Source organism: Patagioenas fasciata, chromosome 5 (assembly GCF_037038585.1).
Source record: "Patagioenas fasciata isolate bPatFas1 chromosome 5, bPatFas1.hap1, whole genome shotgun sequence".
NCBI lineage: Eukaryota > Metazoa > Chordata > Aves > Columbiformes > Columbidae > Patagioenas > Patagioenas fasciata.
This window is the reverse complement of record NC_092524.1, coordinates 23,318,629-23,340,678: the sequence shown is the minus strand read 5'-3', so window position 1 is coordinate 23,340,678 and position 22,050 is coordinate 23,318,629. Positions and strand designations below refer to the sequence as shown.

At 41.7% G+C, this 22,050-nt stretch overlaps 1 protein-coding gene across 6 annotated transcripts in view; it reads left to right on the top strand.

Annotated features, from left to right (window-relative positions):
* Positions 1-22,050, top strand: part of PAMR1 (peptidase domain containing associated with muscle regeneration 1) — an 82,333-nt gene that overhangs the window by 41,921 nt on the left and 18,362 nt on the right. For 3 of the 6 annotated variants that reach the window (XM_065839538.2, XM_065839540.2, XM_071809090.1), the window contains 2 exons: positions 18,678-18,848; positions 21,479-21,691. In XM_065839538.2, the coding sequence (XP_065695610.2) occupies positions 18,678-18,848; positions 21,479-21,691 (384 nt within the window). The remainder of the gene's footprint in view (positions 1-18,677; positions 18,849-21,478; positions 21,692-22,050) is intronic. The other 3 variants (XM_065839541.2, XM_065839539.2, XM_071809092.1) reach the window with 2 other exon arrangements.

Here is a 22,050-nt window from a genome sequence, read left to right as displayed (position 1 = left end):
TCACCTTTTGCAAAGGTCAGAGATAACAGGGGGCTGGTATATGGTTATAAGTTGCAGATGGATAGGTTTCCTGCCACCTAGCTGAGCGGGAGGAGATATATCTTTTGGGGTTTTTTTTGAGCTAGAAAAAATGAGATAAGGACCTGGAGTAGGATTTGGGATCTATGCCACTAACCACTCCTAGTCCTCTCTGAAGACTACTGATACATGGCTGCTGGTGCAGAATGCACATTCCTGCAGTGCTTTGGGGTAACCTTAAAACTACTTTGAAAGTTTGCTAGAATAGCCAGCATGCTTAAATGCTGACAGTTTCATTCTTTTCCCCGCAAAGTTCATTCAAAGACTTGGTTCCTCCTTGTGGATTTTACACTCAAACATCTGAGTCAGGCTACCTTACTTCCCTTTGTGGGCATGATTACATGCTGTTTGCAGCTGATGCAAAACACTGCCAAGGCAGAATGGCCCCAGGTGGTAGGAATTATGACACAAATAACCAGGCAGTATCCCACTTGCTCTTTGTTATGGCTCCCATACTCCTCTTCAGTTTCTTCAAGAGCTCAGGAACTGCATTTCACAGCCAATCAAATTACCCTGTTACATCCTTAATACTCTCCCGCTTTTTACTTACTTTTGTTGTCTTTTTCCCTACACTCTCACCTTAATACTTGGTAATTTCCATCTCTTTGTTTTAAACAGGCAATGCCAGATCTTCCTTTCTTTCTGAAATCCAGCTCAGATCCCTGCAAAAGGCTGAATGAACCATTCCGTCAGCTACAGTGGAGTCAATATGTATCATTAAATGGTGCTTTTCTGTTACAGTTAGTGCACATTCACAAACATTGTTTTGAAGCAATATGCATTTCTTTTGAGTGTCTTTCTCATCCAGCATTGCCTGGGCTTATCCCTGTTTAGCTGGAAAGCTGTCATCTCCAAAATGAAACACCTCAAGATGATTTACTCTCCTTTGTAATATGGTATAATAATGAGCATAACAGATAGTGCTGTCTTTTGCAGTGTGATATTGTTATATTTTCCAAGGGACACATTGAGGAACTTTTTCTAAGTATTAATTCTTACCACTGACAGAGAAAGTGAATGTTAAGGATCATTAGGATTTCACTCAGTCCAGTATCCCAGGCACAAACAGGCCCAGTTGTGTAATTAAATAGGCCATCCAAGTACCGGAAATGTTGTATCCAGAGACGCAGCTTTCTAAGGGCTAGGAACAAAGCTGTTGAAGATCAAGTGGCTAATTGTAAGCAACAACCTCCAAATTGCCTCCGGATGAATAAATCACAGTGGGTGATCCAAGCATATTTTTACATGGATATGTTCTCATTCACAGAAGCAAGGAGCTGGAAAACATCAGGGGTGAGTTCCAATTGGCTGGAAGGGAACTAAAAGATTTGGATTTCAGTACAGGTTACATCATAGTTTTGTGTAATTATTCCTAGCTGATACAGAAGTGAAGAGGCCCAGCAAGCAAGACTGGAATCTGCTATCTCTGGTACTTGGGGTTAGCTGATCAGCTGCTCTTGTTATGGTTTTCTTTGACATTTTTCCAGGATTAATGTGACGACTGGAAAAATGCAAAAATGAGAGGATATTTGAACTTCCGGAGTATGGGAGATAAATTAAGGTAAAAAACCTTTGTGGTGAATTGTCTGTCCCAGTATTTCTGCATGAGCTGTGGCTGAAGCTGGGCATGGAGTTGGGCGTATGCGCCCTGGGGCATTGCAAGGGGCATGAAGGAGGGTGAAGAGTTTCCTCCCTTTTGAAATACGGGTGAGAGCAGAGATAGTTTATCCAAAATCTTCCCTTGCTAGCAACCTGAATGAAAGCTACTGCAATGCAGGGGGACACTCTTAGGTAATAGTCCTTGTTACACCTCCAGGACTTGTATTTGATACTGAAGGCCAGTTTGTAAGTAACATTTAGGCACCTATTTGCTCTTTTAGTTACTAGGCTGATATAATTATATCTTAGCCTTGTTGGCTAAATTGCCTGTGATAACATAGAGGTTGGAGGTACCTCTGAAGACACCCACCTAAAGCCTCAGGCGCTCATAGCTGAGCCTATGATGACAGGCATGACCAAGCAGAGCACTGCTGTTTGGGCATGTAGCTGTAGCTGTTCAGACCATTCTTGTTCTTCAAGGTCTGAGAATCTTCTTATTCCAGAAAACACTGCCATCACTGTGAATACCTTTTTATCACAGTGGTTTCCTTGCCCTTTCCTCTACAAGATCTGCTGCAGCGTTTGCATGTATTTGTTCTCTGCTTTGAGAGCCTTTCTTTACAAAAAATAATTTTTAACCCAAACCTGAACACTCTAAACATGTCTTCTAATTTCTAGCTATAAAAATTGCAACCATGCTCCTTTTTTCACCTAAAATGCAGAGCCTGCCAGGTCTAGAAAGTAAAACAAAGAAGACAAGCAAGCATGCTAGACATCACCAGCTCCCACAGGCATGACCTGTATAAACATATACCACCTCCAGGAAGTATTTTTTTCAGAGAGCCCTAGAATCATAGAATGTCCTGAGTTGGAAGGGACCCACAAGGATCATTGAGTACAACTCCTGTCCCTGCATAGGACAGACCCAAGTTTACATCATATGTCTGAAGGCGTTGTCCAGCCTCTTCTTGAATACTGCCAGGCTTGGGGCCTCCCTGGGGAGCCTGTTCCAGTGCTCCACTACCCTCTGGGGGAGGAACCTTTTCCTAATGTCCAACCTAAACCCTCCCCGGCACATCTTCCTGCCATTCCCTCAAATTCTGTCATTGGTCACGAGAGAGATCCGCTCCTACCCTTCTTCCTCCCCTTGTAGCTATAGGCTACAATGAGGTCTCCCCTCAGTTTCCTCTTCTCCAGGCTGAACAAACCAAGTGCCATCTTACTCCTAAAATCTGATTTCCTGTGCAGGTCCCTTGACTGTGCTTTGGTTTATAGCAAAACAGGCTTGCAAAAGAATCTGGATTGTCCTCTCACCTTTCTCAAAAACTTCCTCTGCTGTGTTGCCCAACACAATGATGTCATCCATGTACTGCAGGTGTTCCAGAGCTTTGCTCTGCTTCAGTGCAGTCTGGATCAGTCCATGGCAAATGGTGGAGCTGTGTTTCCACCCCGTGGGGCAGTCGATTCCATGGATACTGGGTGCCCCTCCAGGTGAAAGCAAATGTGCTCTGCACTCTGCTGCTAAAGGAACAGAGAAAGGTGCATTAGCAATGTCGGTTGTGGCATACCACTTGACTGCCTTCAACTCAGTTCATATCGCCGCTCTAGCATGTCTGGCACGGCAGCACTTAATGGTGGTGTGACTTCATTCAGGCCATGGTAGTCTACTGTTAATCTCCACTCTCCACTGGACTTCCGCACTGGCCATATGGGACTGTTAAAGGGTGAGTGAGTCTTACAGATCACTCCTTGGTTCTCCAGTTGACGAATCAACTTATGGATGGGAATCAGAGAGTTCCGGTTAGTGCAACATTGCTGCTGGTGCACTGTTGTGGTAGCAATTGGCACCTGCTGTTCTTTGACCCTCAGCAGTCCTACAACAGAAGAGTCCTCTGAGAGACCGGGCAAGGTAGACAGCTGTTTAATGTCCTCTGTCTCCATAGATGCTATGCCAAAATCCTACCAGTACCCTTTTGGGTCCTTAAAATGTCCTCTTATGAGGCAATTTTTATCAAGGATGCACAGAGCATCTGCACCAGTTACAATGGGGTGCTTTTGCCACTCCTTTCCAATCAGACTCACCTCAGTGACTAATATAAAGTGTTGGGATCCCTCAGTCACTTCAGAAGTGCTGATGGGTTCTGCCCCTTCACAGTTTGATGGATTTAGCGTACATTGGGCCCTGGTGTCCACTAGAGTCCTGTACTCCTGTGACTCTGGTATCCCAGGCCATCAAATCCACACAGTTCAAAACACCTGGTTATCCCTCTTCTTCACCTGGCTGGAGGCAGGGCCTCTATAATCCTGGTACTGGTACTCACTGCTTCCTCTTTGCAAGAATGAATCAGAAGTCCCTTCAAGAAGGTCAGAAGCAAGATCAGCTCTTCTGCTCTGTCTGGGGAACTGCCCAATGGGAACTGGGGCAGCATTTTCCTGACAGAATCCCCTCTTCTGGTTGTCTTTCCTTTCAACTCATGTAACCATGCCTCTAGGACTGAGGTAGGTTGCCCATCCCACCTCCTCATGTTCTCTCCATGGTCATGCAGGAAAAACCACAGGGTGCCCTGTTTTTTATACCCTCTGTATTTTCTCTCTTGATTGGAGAGACGCTCATTCCAAGTAGCTGAGACCCTAGGCCACACAGATGGGGAGTGGAACTTGTCTTCGAAATACTGGAACTCTTGGGATAATTTCTCAGCTAGTGCATCTGGCAGTTTCTCCACAGCCAAGACACAAGCCCAAAGGGAAGAAGATAGACTTCTCTCGTATCATTGGAGCTGGCCAGCCAATTCATGCATTGTTTGTTCCTTGCCTTCTTTCCAGGACATTACTGCCAATGAGCTGACATAGGATAATAGTGCACTCCACAGGAATTTCTTTGGGATCTGTGGGTAAATCACCATTATTGGTGTCATTATATATCATCTCCAGAACAGCTAATTCCCTCAAGTACTGGATACCTTTTTCCATAGTGGTCCACTTGCCTGGGTGACAGGTAGTGTCTTCCTTGAAGGAGTACCTTTCCTTCACACGTGACGTAAGTTGCCTCCAGAGGCTGAGGGTTTGTGTCTTTCTTCCAACTGCCTTGTCAATGCCCCCATCCCTAGACAGGAATCCTAGTTGCTTGGCTTCCCTATCCTTTAGTTCCATGCTACCAGCACCATTATTCCATCCCAGCATCAAAGCAGCCAAGTAACAAAGTGCTCGCCATCCCAGCAGCCGAAATCTTTTTGCATATCTCACAGCTCACCTGGGGATAGAAATCAGGTGAGTATCTTTGGTTCTGCCTCCTCCTGTTCTTGTGATGGAGCTGGGTCATCATCTTCTCTCACTAAGCAAAATGATTTCTTTATGTATTTCTTTTTCTGGAGAGGGGCAACTGATACATACACAGGTTGGTTCTTTGATTCAGCTGCAGCATCTGCTGCCTGGGTTTGGGTAGCCACAGTGCCTGTTACTGGGGTCTGAGCAGCTGCAGTGTTCGGCACAAGGGTAGGAGTAGCTGTAGTGACTGTTGGTTTGTTACCTGCCTCTTCACACTGGGGGTGCTCTATGGTGTTGAGCAGCATTTGGTATATACTGGCCAGGGCCCACCACAGTGCTGTAAGTTGTGCTCCTTTGGAGTAGCCAGAGCATTTTCCTTTTAAATATTCTGTCACCTCATCAGGTTCCTGCAGTTGTTCTGGAGTGAAACTCCAAACCACACACCGTTCCACCCATGATCATCCAACCTCAGGGCAAATCTATGCGTGATATACTTAACGCATCTTTTTATAAACCTGTATATGACCTGGCACGTATTCAGAAGACATAGAAACAAGAGCATGTTAGCTTGAATATCCCCAGGGTGTCCAAAATCCTCAAAATCTGTTGCACCTAAGCCAGAGGAGAAAAGGAAGGTGAAGAAACGAGGGAAAATTCCTCCCCCCTCTATCTTCTCCATAGACTAGGTGCAATTACTAATCAATTCCGAGAGGTGGCACCCGAGGTATGGAAACATCAATAATATCTTATAAAAATACCAATAAAGGCTTGTAAGAAATGAAATCACGATCTCATAGGCTTTTATCATACAGGGCAGCAATAGGATAAACCAAATCCTTTCCCCAGATGTAATAAACAGAACTTCATGGAACACATAGGGCACATTGGAATTCAGGTGGCTCAGCCACGTGGACAAAGAAACATCGTGACCACTTAACTAATAGAGTAAACTTTAATACACTCTGGTCAGCTATGTTGTTATCCCAGCCCTTTTATTTTCTCTTGCCTGGCTCACCAAAAAGGACTGTACTTGCCGCTTGTGCACCCCTCCCCACCTCCCAGTGGGAAGAAGAAGAGAATCAGAAAATAAAGGCAAAACTCCTAGGCTGAGATAAGAACAGTTTAATGAAACAGCCAAGGAAAAAAAAAGGAACAAGCTGTAATGACAACAATGATGAAAGAACCTACAAAAACAATGGGCACACAGCACAACCTGATCCGCACGGCCACACCACACAGCAGCCCTGGCTTTGCAGCAGTGAGCAGGCTCCTCCTGCAGCTCACGCTGAAACTGCTTTCTCCCCCGGCCTGAAATATAAAAGCACCAAACTTGTTGATGGAGAAGCCAATCTGGACCACTCACTGTTCGCTAGTCAGCAGGAGAGCGAGTGCACCCATGGCTTCTCTTGGCTTTATAACTGATCTTAACCTTATATTGCATATATTATCTGAATGTTCTGGCAGTGTAGGAATTAACCCCATCTTGACTGACCCAGCACATGCCCCTTTCCCCCTTCCAATCTAGTTTAAACACCTATCAATTAGCCTTGCTAGCCTCTGAGCAAACACCTTTTTCCCCCTTTTGGGAAAGGTGCCTCCCATCAGATGTCAGAAGACCTGGTGAAGAACTGATCATCCCATAATCGAAAATGCCAAAGTTCCATCAATGACACCAATCTCCGAGCCACGTGTTGATTAGTTGGACCTCCATGTTCCATTCTATATTCCTACCTGTTATTAAAAGGAGGAGAAAAACACCTGAGCACCTGAGCCATCGATCAACCACCCCAAAGCTTTGAAATTACTTTTGATTGCCTCGAGACTTCTTTTTCCTACCTCTTCCCTGCCGACATTAAGGACCAACAGTGGGTAATAGTGAGGGGACCTTGCCAGCCTGGGGAGTTGTTGAGTAACATCTCTTACCCTGGCCCCAGGGAGGCAGCAGACTTCCCTGTGGGTTGGGTCAGGTATGCATATTGAGCTCTCTGTTCCCTTCAGATGGGAGTCGCCCATGCCAACTACCCTTCTTTTTCTCTTTACATGTGGAGTTTTAATGAGTTTGCTGGGTTTCATGTGGGGCATATGTTGCCTAGAGGACCCCTCCTTCCCAGAAGGGTCTCCATCATCAGCATCAGCTGTCTGCCCAGCTCTTTGATGGGTGGATACCATGTCTTCTGCTGTACTTAGCTCCTTGCTAATGGGTTATAGCCTCGTAGCCTCTGTTTAAAGTGGCAGGGTCCTCCCTGTTTGCCCTTCCCGCATGCCCTTTCATGCAAACTGCTGTGCTACCTGCCACACCTCTGCTTGCTTGCTCTGTTGCTGTACTCCATAGGGTCCATTTAAATCTCCTGCAGTTGCTCCTGGCAAATCCCCCACTGCATCAGCCTCTCTCATGAGGTCTGCCAGTTTCTGGCCTTTCTCTCTGCTTGTATGTGGGTTTCCCTCACTCCAGGGTCCCCCCTTTTCCTCCTTGATTCGTGCTCTGCAGCTGAACTTACTGTAGCTGCCACTGTGCTCCTTGCTCATCTGGCCAAGAGCACCTGTCCTCTAAAGCGCTTCAGCTCCCAGCAGTCTGTTCCTACTGTCCATAAGGGTGATGATCATGTAGTAAAGCTAATGCCATCGAGCCTCTCCTGCTCTCATTTACATCCATCTCTTGCAAGGGTCTACGAGAGAACAGCTGGGCTGCTTGTAAAGTGCGTGGCTTCTTAGTCAGCAGTGATCTCCAGCACAGGAGAGGTGAGAGGTTCAGGGAAGTGGTGGCAAGAAGGTTAATGTCTTTATGATGAATCCCACAGTGTTTGCTAGCATTTATTCAGAGGAGCTTGAGCTCAGAGTTGACCTTGAGAGCCGCATCAGAAGATGCCAGACTTTTTCCTGAGTGTAAGTTCCGTCACTGTGAATAGAACAACTTGTAGGAACAAAGCCTGTGCTGAAATGATTGCAGGCTCAGGGAGAGTGCCAGCAGTGTCAGAGAGAACATACCTACCACAACTTATACAGCTTGCTCTATGAGGTGCTGCAGGACCTCACGAATCCAATGTTGTTATCAGCAGACTTATGATGTGCCCAGCATGTGATTCTAGCATGCAGAGAACCTTAAAGGCAGACAGGAGCCAGAAAAGAATGCTGGGACTCCTAAAGCATAAATCTGAAGTCAGGGCTCTTGCCTTGTACTGTGTGTGACCTGATACATCAAGGTCTGGCAGCCCTGTACAGATGAGACTGCAGAGACACGGTGCCTCAGGATGGCAGGATGGAAGGATGGCCTGATGCCTCCTGATGTTGGCGGGCTATATGATCAAATCCATCACCAAATTCATATGCTTGCTTGAAAGCCCTGCTTATTGTTTATGAGAAAGAATAAAAAAACAGTTCTCCTGAACACTTGAGCCACGACCTCCAGAAATCCCTCACCTCATTCCATCCTTGAGGACACAGACATTCCAAAAAACATTTTGACAAACAGTGTCCTTATGCCTTTAGCTGAAGTTAGTCTTCATGGGCTTATGTATTGGATATTAACCATTTCTGTGCTGCTATGCCAAACTGCAGAGGGATGATGTCTCAGGAGAGCCATCAAAGTCCTCCCGCACATCAGTTCTTTTCTACCAGAAAACCCTGTGAGAACCCGGGACATCCTCACCTTGTGGATGCATGCTGGGGAGAGAAGAGGTAAGTGTAGGAATAAATGGTATCAGAGATTTACATGGACTGACAGAGATCATGGGCTAAGATTAGGAAAGCACTGTTATGAGTGAAGACAACAAATTCTGTAAGTCTGAATTCAGAAAAGATCTTTACTCACAGGGATTTGCAAACGGCATCACAACACCCAGCAGTAACTACTAAGAAGTTCACAGCTGGTTCCCCCCTTAACTCTCATGTTTTGCATTCAGGCACACTGAGATTTATCCTCTCATATGGCTCCATCACCTTTGTACAAAACACTGCTGCTGAGAATAATGTGTGGATTATGTAATGTTATTATTTAATTTAATATATATATATATAAATTTAATAATTTAATATATTATTTAATGCTGATTTCTGTACAAAGCTGGGTCAGTTTAAATGTAAAGGTAGTAAGAATATCAGATGACTGGACTGATCCTAGCTCTGCCACTCACTCACTGTTTGCCGTCAGGGAAATCACTGGATATCTCTGTGCTATAGCTTCCCCAGCAGTACAATGCAAACAGACACCAACTTTATAAAAAGCTTTGGAAATGCAGATATAAGCTTTAAGAACTGTTATATAATGATACTTCAGTAGTCATGTAGTCAGACTTCCCCTTGAAATAGAAGTGATCAAATCAGAGACTTGCAGGCCGAAAGTCAAACCTTATAGGATTTACCGCTATTGACTTCAGCAGTCTTGGCCATAGGCAGCAACTGCAAAACTCTGCATGAAGTGCATGTAGTTAGAAATTTGTAAAAAAACTAATATCTTGCCAATATAATAGGTTCAGGCAGGATCTCTCAGCAAAGCATATTTTATTTATGTTTTTGCAAAATCACGTGTTCTACCTAAAGGTAGGCACCCCGAACAGGGCAAAAGCCACTATTTGTAATCCCAGCTGCAAATTCCCTCCTTTGTTCCCCATTGGTTGGGTACAGAGTTCACAGACTACTTGATGCTTCCCAAATGTCTACCTCAGTTTACCTCTCTCACTATGCCAATTCTAACTACCTTATTTATTTATTTATTTGTTTGTTTATTTATTTAATATATGATTTCTTGGCTCTCTGACTAACCTTCCTCCCATAGCTTAACTTTTGACCACAGGAACTGGTTTGCATTCCATGATGGGTGCAAAGAGGCTTTGTTTTACATTTAAGGTCCGATAGCCAGATGTCCCTCAGTCCCCACCTGCTGGGTCAGGTCTGAGATCCACAGTTACAAAAACAACATTCCTCCTTCAATGGCTCCTTACAGTTTTCTGTTAGGGTGGTCTCACAGCAAAACATTTTCAAAGAAATTTATATTTCTGCTGTTTTTTTTTTTTAATTATTATTTTCTTAATCAGGGAGAAAAATATTACTTCCACGTACTCTGCATGTTGTGCTTCTGCTAGCACCAGCATTTTGGAGCTGTGATTTCTGGGGCTTCCAGGTTCTCTGACTCCAGAGCACTTGCCAGCCACTGCTGTGTAGCAAGGAAACCCCAAATCTCAGGATCCAAAATCCTGATGCTGAGGTTCCTTGCACAGCTCAGGGGCTGCTGTGGAATTTAGCAGCATGCTGGGTCATGATAGCATTCACTGGAGAAAAGACTGTCATTAAGGCTTTCTCCTGACAAAATGTCCTTTTTCTGAGTTTAAATTTCTTCAGTTTCAGTCTCTGTGAGGCTTTCTCTGAGAGTGGTTAGACTAGTTTGACTAGGATGGTGGCACCTGCATTCCCAAAGTCCATAGTGCTCTCTTTCACCACAGAAGACATATACTAAGATCCATAGCAGCAGAAGCTGTTCTATGCCCCTACTTGTTACCAAGTGCAATTTCTATGGCCATTTTCAGTGTTTAGCCTCCAGTGAGCATGCTAGCACACCTTATGATGAAGCAATTTTACAAATACATAGAAAAATGCTCCCTAGAGCCACTACTATGTAGTCAAAATGTGCTATATACATTAGCACAGATCAGCCTGAAAGCCAAACTCTGACTTGGGAATATGCAACAGGATAAATGTCTTTAGCACTAGCAGTATTAAAAAATCCTGTAAGCAAATTAAGAGCAAAACTCCATACAATTACAGGCTCTTGTGCCAAATATTTCAGGGGGGATAAAAATGGAAATGTATACCTTTTATTAGTACCAGCAGTGAGAGATGGATTTGCTTCAGGCATGCAATATATCAATGAAACGTTTTGCAGAATTTAGAGATAATGTATTATATGTGTGTGGAGATATATATTTTAATGAGGAACCAGGTGAGAGGAAGGCAGCAGGAAAAAAAAAAAAAAAGTTGTTCATTTAATGAACTGTGGGACAAAAGCAAATAGTAATTCCATTAAGTAGGATTTGAAAAACATTGAACAAAGAAAAGTGTAGCTCATCTAATTTATCTCACTGGTGATAGAATGGGCATGAAAACTGAAGAATGACTCTTACATATACTTTAAAGGGAGAGGAATTCGCACTAGTTTTATTAATAATGGAACATTTTACTTAAAAATTCAGGAACATACTCTTCCTCTAGTCTAGTGTTTCTCAGATTGCAGAAAGTTGTCTGTGAAATATAGAGCCATTTTAATGTTTCATATGGGACAGAAATATTCTTTTTTTCCAAGACACCAAAGTAAGAGGCAAGAAGGGTAATAAGTTTTTTCAGGAATCTGTGAGTTACTTATATAGACACTTGAGGCAGCTCTGGTTTTTATTCTAACAACTGGACTGTCACAACTGAGCATTTTTGCCAGAGGTGCTTGTAGCCACCTTGTCTAATGCCTTCCTACTTAGTTCTCTTATGAACTATGCGGAGTTGTATCAGGCCAAAGCTTGTCTCAGACCCTAAAGTGACAAGGGTTACCTATATGCCTGTATAGATTAATTGTGGACCTTCCCAGGAATAACATTGTGTAGGAAAATACGGAAAAACTGAGACAAAAAAAAGTCTCTCAACTTATAATGGGATTGCTAGTGCTGCCCTGTTCTCTCTGAACTCTGTTCCTGTTTTGTTTTCTTTAGATGGAGTTTAAATTTTAGAGTGAGACTCGTAATTTCCCCTTACATCTCACTATGCCTTTCAAACATTTGTCAATTAGACTTTTACAGAGTTTTTCTTAAATAAGAATTCTCCTGTTCTTAATTTTATCCTGTCTCTTTGTCTTCCTTTAAATATTTTACTGTATCCTTTCTGGTTTTAGCTTTTAGATTATTGTAGTTTTTAGCTTTTGCATGAGCAGGGTGGTCATTCTTAGCTCTTAATCACTCTCAGGATTATATTTCCCTATAGTTTCACCTTTCCCTGAAATCTCTCCAGTTTTCATATTGTTTTCTAGATACAAATTCACCAGAATTTTTATAGATGTGATAACACCATGGCATGAATAATGGGATCAGCCTCATCCTCATGGAGTCTCTGGGTTGCTCAGACTTCTTTTTGGCAAACCTTGAAAGAGTGTAATTCATATTTGGCTATTCACTACCATCTCATAGTAGAATTTTGCACCCACCTTGTCTTTTTCCTGGTGAGTTTGATCTTCTATTAGTGGAGAGAAAGGTGCAGAGACTGAACACTGCAACCTGAAATTCCGACACTCTTAGTTCCATTTTGGCAGGGTTCATAGAATCTTAGAATCATAAAAAGGTTTGGGTTGGAAGGAACCTTATAGATCATCTAGTTCGAAGCCCCTCCCACGGGCAGGAGCACCTTTCACTGGAACAGGTTTCTCAAAGCCCCATCCTACCTTGCCTTGAAGACTTCCAGACATCCACAACTTCTCTGGGCAACCTGTTCCAGTTTGTCGTGAAGAGTTTCTTATAGCTAATCTAAATCTACTCTCTTTCAGTTTAAAGCCATTACCCTTTGTTCTATCACTAGATGCCCTTGTAAAAAATCTCTCTCCAACTACCTTGTAGGTAGTGAGTCCACCTTTAGGTAGGTTGTCTCAAACCTTACAGTTTGGGTGAATATTGCTGATTTCATGGTCCATTTAACAGATAATTCTTTCTGAAGGTCTCTACCTTGTCTTTCATTTCCTCCTCTGTTTGCTTTGCAAAGTACACTGAGAGAAAACGTAAGATATTAATTTTGTGGAAAGCTGGGCAGTGACTGCTATTCAGAGGGCATTGCACTAACACTAGGGAAATGTTGATAAGGCCTGTGGGTAGACATGAGCCAGCAATATTTGGACATGAGTCAGCAATGTGTGCTTGCAACTCAGAAGGTCAAACGCATCTTGGGCTGCATCAAAAACGTGTGGCCAGCAGATCAAGGGAGGTGATTCTGCCCCTCTGCTGAGATTCCACCTGTAAGTACTGTGTCCAGCTCTGGAGTCCTCAGTACAGAAAAGACATGGACCTGTTGGAGAGGGTCCAGAGGAGGGACACAAAAATGGTCAGAGGGATGGAACACCTCTCCTATGAGTAACGGCTGAGAGACTTGGGGTTGTTTAATCTGGAGAAGAGAAGGCTCCAGGGAGACCTTACTGCAGCATTTCAGTACTTAAAAGCAGCCTGTGAGAAAAATGGGGACAGACTTTTTAGCAGGAATCCTGTTGTAGCAGGACAAGGGGTAATGGTTTTAAACCGAAGGAAGGGAGATTCAGGCTAGACATGAGGAAGGAGTTTTTTACAATGAGAGTGGTAACAACACTGGAAAAGATTGCCTAGAAAGGTGGTGGATGTGCCATCGCTGGAGACATTCAAGGCCAGGCTGGACGGGGCTCTGAGCGACCTGATCGAGTTGGAGATGTCCCTGCTCATTTCAGGGATGACTTTTGAAGGTCCCTTCCAACCCAAACTATTCTAAGATTCTATGATGCCAATTCTTTCTTTAACCACTGCCATTTCAGTGAGGAAGCCCTCCCATGGATTATCAAGAGAGGTTTTCCTACACCTTCCTCTCTCATTTTGCTATGGACAAGTAATGCCATAGCCAGACACAGCACAAGATCACATGTCAAGACACCTTAAAGGTAGGAAGCCAGAGTCACAGGGCAGTAGGAATCATTTATTTCATGTGGAGCAGAGCAGTCTAAGTAGTGGCATAACAACAGTTCAAGCCCATTGAGTGCTCCTGGCCAGCCCATCACCTGCTTCCCAAGGAAGTGCTATGCAAATGGTTCACAGCACTATTCCTGCTGTAGAAGTCAGGCTAGACCAGGCACAGATATAGCTGGGGGTGAATATAAGGTGGAGTAGGGATGAGTGTGGGTGGGTGGAAAGCTGTGAGGGGGATCCAGCCCACATGACTGTGAAAGCTGGACCACAGAGAGAAGGAGGACTGATATTCAGAATACTCAGTAGAGGCAGGATCAAGGCCCATCCTACCTAGGCGAGGGAATTTGAAATCATATCAAATATCTTAGAGAACTTAGAAACTGAAGAGGATTGACTCAGGTCAGCGACTGGATTTTATGGCTAGTGTGTGTATCCAGAACATAAAGGCAGATTTAGGTATGAATAACATCTACAAAATGTTCTTTTCCTTTCTTTTCGGCTTGGGAGATACGTCTGTTGGAGAGTTGCATATAGTCTTACCAGGAGAGAATGTTGAAAGACTTTAGTAAAATATGTCAAACAAAGGAGCCTGTCCTAAAATTTAGTGGAACATACTGTATATTCTGAAAGATGTAAGAACAAGTCAAATTCACACTCTTGATGGGAAGCTATCCACAAAAAGATGAGAGAGATTTGGATGAAGCACACAGAGGCTAGGATTCCCTTTACAATAACTGTTGAAAACTTGGTTGCTTGACGTGTTCACAAGTAAAGTGAAAAGGTGCAGAAGAGCTGCCTGAAAGATATTACATGAAGGGGATAAAAGGCAAATCAAACTGAAGAGGGAAAAAAAACTATAGCGCTCAAACCAAAGGAGTAGAGGCAGGTACTAGAGAAACTGTATGCAGATTTCAAGCTAAATAATAGAGCTGAAAACAGAGAACTCAATTGTGGTACTGAGATGCAGGGAACACCTGAAGATTCAAAACCACATTTAATTTGTAGAGAGAAAGAATTAACTTAAAAAATGATTCAAAGAAAAAATAAAATGAGCAGCTGTGCCTCTGGTGGCAAAGTTTAAAGAATAGGACAGACCAAGAGGGAAGATCCTGTGTCAAAAGAGAACAAACAATTAGCACAAAGAGGCATGGGTAACAAAAGGGATACATCTATTAACAATACTTAGCTGGGTTTCCATCAGAAAAAACCCATGGTGACTCTGTGACACAAGTGGGTATGAGCTAATGCTTATAACATCCCTGTGAGGAGAGGGGTGCTCTCATTTGCCAGGTAAAGCAGATGAAGCAACTTACCCTTGGCCACAGTTTCAAAGCTATTATTAGATCTCATGACCTTCTACCTCCATATCCTGTACTCTAGGCCATAGTTCCAGTACTAAATTAATCTGTGCACAAAACACTAAATTTACATCATAAATAAAAACAGAGTTGTTCCAGCTGGGTCACACTGGCACAAAGAAAGTCTGGCAACCAGAGCAAATCAAACAGACTAGAAACTAACTTTCTTAGTCACTTAGGAAACAGAACAAGAACCAAGACTTCTAGTTTGTGGGAAAAAAAAAGCAACTGTAGCTTGGTGACTTTTTTCCAGGGTGGACCTAGAACACAAAAGTATCAAAACATTTGTTCTGCAGAACTGAACCGGACCACAAACAAATCAGAAAACCTCTATTTATGATAAAAAGGGGAACTCTGAGTGGTACACAGATGTTTCTAATAATCTTCTTTTCTCATTTGACAAACTGAATATGACTTTACATTGAAAGAGACAAATTTAAAGCTAGTAAACTGAATTGCTGTTCAGAGAAAAATATGGAGGAAGTGACTGGGAATACAAAGATCATGACTGGGAAGAGAAGTGTTCTGAGATTTTAAAACACCTATAAAATCTATGCTCCCGTTATTTACCTTTCATTATTAATAAATATGCTTGTGCATACACATATGTAGATATATATATGCATGTATATGTGTGTGCGCTTATATTTCACATGAGAAACGTCAAGGGCTAGTGTCCCATCCCAACAGATGGGGTGAGGGATGAGTTAACTCTGAATGCGACACGTACCCTGACTCAACAGATGAGATCAGGTGTGAGTTAATTCTGGGTTAATTCTGCGTAGTTATGCCAGGTGAATGACAGACAATCACTCCAGGGTTTCAATTTAATTATGAGTTTTACTAAAAGTACATGTTGGAATACTAATTACAGTGAATAGTGGCTTGGCAAAAGTATTTTATGATATTACAGAACTTATTAATACATTAACAGCCAAAGTCCTTCCATGAGCAATGGATTGGCAACCACTAGTCGCTATAATACAAAACTTAACAAGAATCCAACAGCAGAGCTTAAGATGATGTTACTCTCATATGTTCAAGAGGAAAAGAGAGAAAGAGAATGGTAGAGAGGGAAGAAAAACTAAGGTATAAGAGAGAGAGAGTAATATATTACCACTCATGGAAGGAGAGACAAAGAAATACGGGTATAGAAAAAAAAGGAGAGAAGGAAAGAGCAGAGAGAAAGGAAGAAAGAAGAGGGTGAAGGACCCAGCCACTCTTACGGCTCTGCAGCATGGATGACAAGACTTGTATGATGATGTATGGCCTCTGGTGTCCCATGGTGAGGATATTGGGGTTTGTAGTTCAGGAGCGCAGCGTCCTCCAGTGTCTGGTCCATTTTCTGTGGCGAGGCTGGTGGGCGGAAGGTCCTCAGAATGGTGGGTTCCCTACCAGCGCTGTTTTAGGTGAGCTTTTTTATAGCTTTCCAAGTAGAGGAAAGTCTGGGGTGAAGGGGCGATTACAAAAGATCGACAAGTCTCGACAAGTCCTGGGCCATGTTGAAGGGTCTCAGCTTTTCACTTTTGTGCCATGCAGAAGTCGGGGGAAGGGGTGATTGCAAAAGATCGACAAGTGTTGACAATGTCAGGCCATGCTGAAGGGTCTCAGCTTTTCCCCTTTGTATGCCAAGCTGGGCATACCAGCACATCCCCTGGTATCAGTCAGACAGCCTGGGCTGTGGCTCTTTAGCTGGTCGTTGATATGCAAATCGCAGTTTACCCTTCTGCTGAATGTGTCATCTCCTGCTACAGTATTTGAGGCATGATTCCTTTTAGCCTTTGACAGTCCTGGGACTGGAGGAACTAGTTTTGCCACAATATTTCAGCCATGATCCTTATCAATACACAACAGCTAGAAATTAATTTTGTTGTATTTTTATCATCATTCTTTCGCTAAAGATGACAGTGTTGCAGGACACTTGCAACCAAGAGGAAATGTTGCGCTCCCCTAAGTCGATATGTTTTGATTTGGAACAGTGAGTCTGAGCCCTTCTCTAATGCTTAAATGTTAGACAGTTTTTCTTTCCAAGACTTGTGTTTACTAATGCACGAATTGTTCTGCTGAGTCATTGTTTGATGTTTGTAGTAATCCGTAAAATGACGGGAATTTCTGTGGAGTCTTGTTCTTGTGAATGCTGCTGCTTTAGGACTCTTGCTCAAGGATCTCTTCCTATGTGAATAATTGGATGGCCCACAATCCATATAAATAGATGCATTAATATGTATTCTGTGGAAGGATTAGAGGGTTGAGGCTTTAGAAAAAATTTTCTTCTAGAAGTGTAAGCATCAAAATTTGGCTGTAGGTTAGTAAGCAACTAACAACAAGGCAAAACATAAAAAGTCAAATTCTAAAAGCAGAAAGTAGGGATGATCTGTATTCACCTATCTATCTTCAGTGAAGTACCATAGCTCCCAGGTAAAACAACCCCAATACACATTTCTAAATCTTGCACTGAATCCTTTCCTATGCAGTTTTCCACAACAAATGACCAGGCAAAGCCAGAGACACAAAGAGAGATGGATAACTGTGTAGATACTGAAACCTGTGTTTCCTACATAGTTGTAATTTCTACCTACAGAAATACATACATATGATTTTAACATACAGATAACTGGTCTTACAAAGGAACTTGGAAAAGGTGAATAAAGCATGGATGTTGTCTGTCTCTCATAACAGAGAAAGTAGAGCATCAAATAAAATTTCCAGGTGTCAGGCTAGAAACCAAACCAAAGAAGGCAGTGTATTTTTCACACAACAGTCTGTAGAACTCATTGCTACAGGATATTGTGGACACCAAGTATGCAGGTGAGTTTAGAAAATACTCAGACAAATTAATGTTTAAAAAAAAAATCACCAGGGTATGTTTTACCAAAAATACCATTATAGTTCAGATAGGCCTTCAGCTGAATTGGGCTGATTGATGAATGCTGCCAGAATATGCCAGGAAAGTATTCTGTATGCTTGCTCTATTTTTATATTTCTTCCATCAAATCTACTGTTTAGGCCATTGAAGATAGGTTTCTGTGCTGAATGGGCCTTTATCCTGATTTATCATGGCTGATTTGATGTTGTCAGAGAAATCTTACTTACAATGTTTAATCTACCATGTACTGCTTCTGGTAGTTAAATAGACCAGTTGTATGTAAGTATTTTCCCATTAGAGCAAACCCAGTGGAAAGGGTAAATATCACAGTTTCGTAAATATCAAGGTTCCTTTTTAATGTCATTACGATAATGTTTGATCTACACAAATAAAGATAAAAAATATTTCTGTGAGGTTATCTGAAAAACTATATAGAATTGGAAAGAAGAATTTGAAAAAATTTCAGTATAAAGCTTTTAAGTATCTAATTTTTTTCTTGACCCAGCATGGTAGTTAATTCAAAACCTCTCTTAAGGTTGGAAAGTGCTTTAAGTACTAATATTTTGAGTAAATGAGCACTAATGACACAAACGCTTCTGCACATCACTTCACACTTCTGAGTAATCCCATTGAATTGCATAGATCTAGATATGTTTTGAAAAGTGATGTATATGTGTGTGTAGAACTGACATCTAAACAACTTTCTAAAGATCAGTATATACTTGTCATGTAATTTTGACTCCTGTGCCCATTTAATTGTTTTTTAATGTTCTAAATAAAGAATCATCCTAACGCAGTCCTGTTTTTATAATAAAGTGGATTTTTTTGAAATATCTGAACTGTCAGTGGTGATGTGTAGGACTCCAGGTGCTCCTGCTCATGGTATTGTGGAAGGAGATGACTTTAAATACGGGGCCCAGGTTTACTTCAAGTGCAACGCAGGTTACAGCTTAAAAGGCAGCCATGTTGCCTACTGTCAGCTTGATGGGACTTGGTCAACACATCATCCTGAATGTGGTAAGGTCACTTTAAGTTTTGATTCTTATCAATTTTTTCAACCAATGTATTCACATGAAACTAGAATATCCAAATCTCACTTGAAATTTGGTAGATGCATGGCTTAACATGATGTTCTTTCATCTTCCTGTCTTTAAGAAGCAATAGGGATTCTCATTTTATTCTGCTACAGGCCATCCTACAAGACCTGCTTATATAAAGGTATGACTGAAACATCAAATGACTGAAAAATAATTTTCTCAGATTTTAGCCTTACATCCATCTTACACACGGCCTGGAAATGTCTAGGACTAAAACCGAGTGAGGGACATTGTGCAACAATGAATAGATGCTTCCATAACTATATACCTCTGATACATTCTCTGCAGAAGTCTGGTGCACTGTGATGGGCTTACATGCACAAAGACTATACTCTCATTTCAATAAAATTCCCATCCAAGATAAAAACTGATAGAAGGGAAACTTCCATTCATTCTGGCTGTGCAAGCTGGCATGCCTACCATTCACATTGATTCAGCTGTGAAATTCCAAGCCCCATCTTCTCATCCAAAGAGACTTTTAGTTTTTCTTTAGTTGTTTTGTATTGCACAAATTTATTTCCATATTCCAGAATAATTTGTATCAATTGGAAAAGTGCTTTTACAAGTGTGTTGTGGCAAACTATGTAAGTTTGGAGGGGAGTGTTTTGAAACAGCTATGTATAAGTTCATCTGAAAGAGCAAGCAATAGGCATTCTTCTATCTAGACAGAATGTGTCCAGTTGCAGTAAATGTAATATCAGGATTATGCTAAAGTCCTTGCTGTGTTAAGTTTCTGGCTAAAGATCCATCTCTAGACTTGGCTATTGCTGAAGTTCCAGGTGGTATAATTTGGGTCTCTCCTTCCCAGATGTTTTATCTTTGTTTTTAGTCCATTAAAAATGTCATAACCCTGAGTTTAGGGAAGAAGAAAATTACTGTTCAAGTTCCTGATAAGCACAGGATGACTTGTTTGACTTGTCTTGTTTGGTCAAGTCTAGGTACATTTGGAAACACACACTCTACTCATCAGATGATGCCTTTAGACTAGGTATCAGTGCAGAAAGCAACTTGCAAATAAAGCATTATATTGTGGGTGATTCCCTGTAGTCTTTACCTGCTATTGAGCTGTCAGATTTGGTTCACAAGTGAGAAAGCCTGTGAAGTACAGAGAAGAAAAATGGAGACAAATTAAAAGGAGACAGGGTTCTGCTTCTTCCTTTCTCCTGGTTGCGAGGAAGTTTGGACATCTTTGTTTACTGAATATGATTCCTGTGGAAAATTGTTTAAGTACATATACAACCTTCAGCATATGCTAAAATCCAATGTTGTTAAAGAAAGCACTGAAATGCATGTTTAGCTTGAATTATATACTCTAAGATCATATGCTCTTCATTGAACAGGTACTGCTAAGGTTAGCTATGTGCTTACATGCTTTGCTGAGCTGGACTCTATCTGGTGACATGAAGAGAGGGGAACAGGACAGAGCCATACCCATGCACTATTATAGTGCTGATTTCACAGGGATTTAAATAAATGTTTAAGTGCTTTGTTATATATTGGTGCTCTTGTGAAGCTGACCTGCTTGCTAGGCATCCGAGTCTGACTCAATGACATGAAGAGGTCATTTTTGGTCAATTGATATGTCTCAGTCTTCTTGACCGTCTATAAGTAGAGCAGCACCAACGGTGGCTGTGCAAACTAGATGTTCACTGGTTATCATCAAATGAGACATTAAATAGAGGAATGAAACAGAATTGCATGCTACTGTCAGCCTGACAAGAAAACTTAGATAAAATCCAAAGAAAAAAAAGTAACGTTTCAGCTGCTAAATAGAAAAAGCAGAGGAGTGAAAAATATAGGGAAAAGCATTTATTAGGACCACATAGGAAATACTGTCATCCAGATTTAGGTCAAAAATTCAAGCTTATTGAGAGAAACAAACAAACAAACCAACCAAAACCACAAAAACAAATAAAAAGAAGGGAGAAATATTGGGAAGAAGGAAGTAAAAGAGGTTTTATAGGCAGAACCTGTCATGAGTAAGCTTTCCATAGTGAGCTTTTAGTACCAATAAGTGTGTGTGTATATATATTCTCTTTACATTCCTCCATTTCCCTGGATTATTGTGATCTCTCAGTGCTAAGAAACCAAAATGCAACCAAACATAAAAGAAAATTCAGTTGTCTAGTTTTATTATCCAAGTCCAGCGAAGTATTGAAAACACAGAAAAGGGAAAAGAATGCCAAGGGCCTGTTTCCTGCAAATAACTCAAGTGCACTTGCTCTTGAAGTAGCCCTGCTAATGTTAATGGGACATTAACATCATGTAAAGTCAAGGTTCTTTTTCAGGATTGTCATGTATGTTTTAGGGTCTTTTTAAGAATTTGAGAATCTTACGCTTTCAGTGTAGACTAAAGTATGTATTATAAACAGATATCTGCATATTACAGATCTTTCAGAAGACAGAGATCCCAGATGGGTCTTGAAAAGGGATCTTTAGTAAAGTGTAGATTGTGTAGTAACATGTGAACAAAATGTTGAACAATCTGATGGGTGAAAATAATGCTGTGAACTTGATAATATGGTTACTATTTTTTCCCCCTATTATTAGTTCTAGATGAAAAAAACTGCTCAGATCCTGGTGGGCCCCTCAATGGCTACAGAAGAGTAGTGGAAGACACTGGGCTCTTGAATGGACGCTATGCAAAAATTGGCACAGTCATTGCTTTCTTTTGTAACAACTCATATGTTCTTAGTGGGAATGAACAGAGGACTTGCCAAGATGATGGAGAATGGTCAGGGAAGCAGCCAATCTGCATAAAAGGTAGTATACAATTTTTTACAACAACTCACAAAAGCTGCTATGGTTTTACTGGAGTTCATTTTATATAATTTACACTTGCCAAACAATATTTTTTTTCTAAGAATAAGCCATCTGACTGACACCTGATACTGAGAGTGGTAGTTTGGCAGCTCTACTGGCTGATAAAATCAGCTAAAGAAGATGTCAGTGATTCCAGAAGATGTTTCCATCTTTAAAATGGAATGAAATGTTCCTTAAGGCACTTATCACCCTCATTCTAGAATCAAACCTGTATAAGACCAACATCAAGGAAGATCAGGAGGGAACTGAAATAGAAGGAAATAACTGCCTCATCATAGGGCCCAGCTCACTTTTCAGAA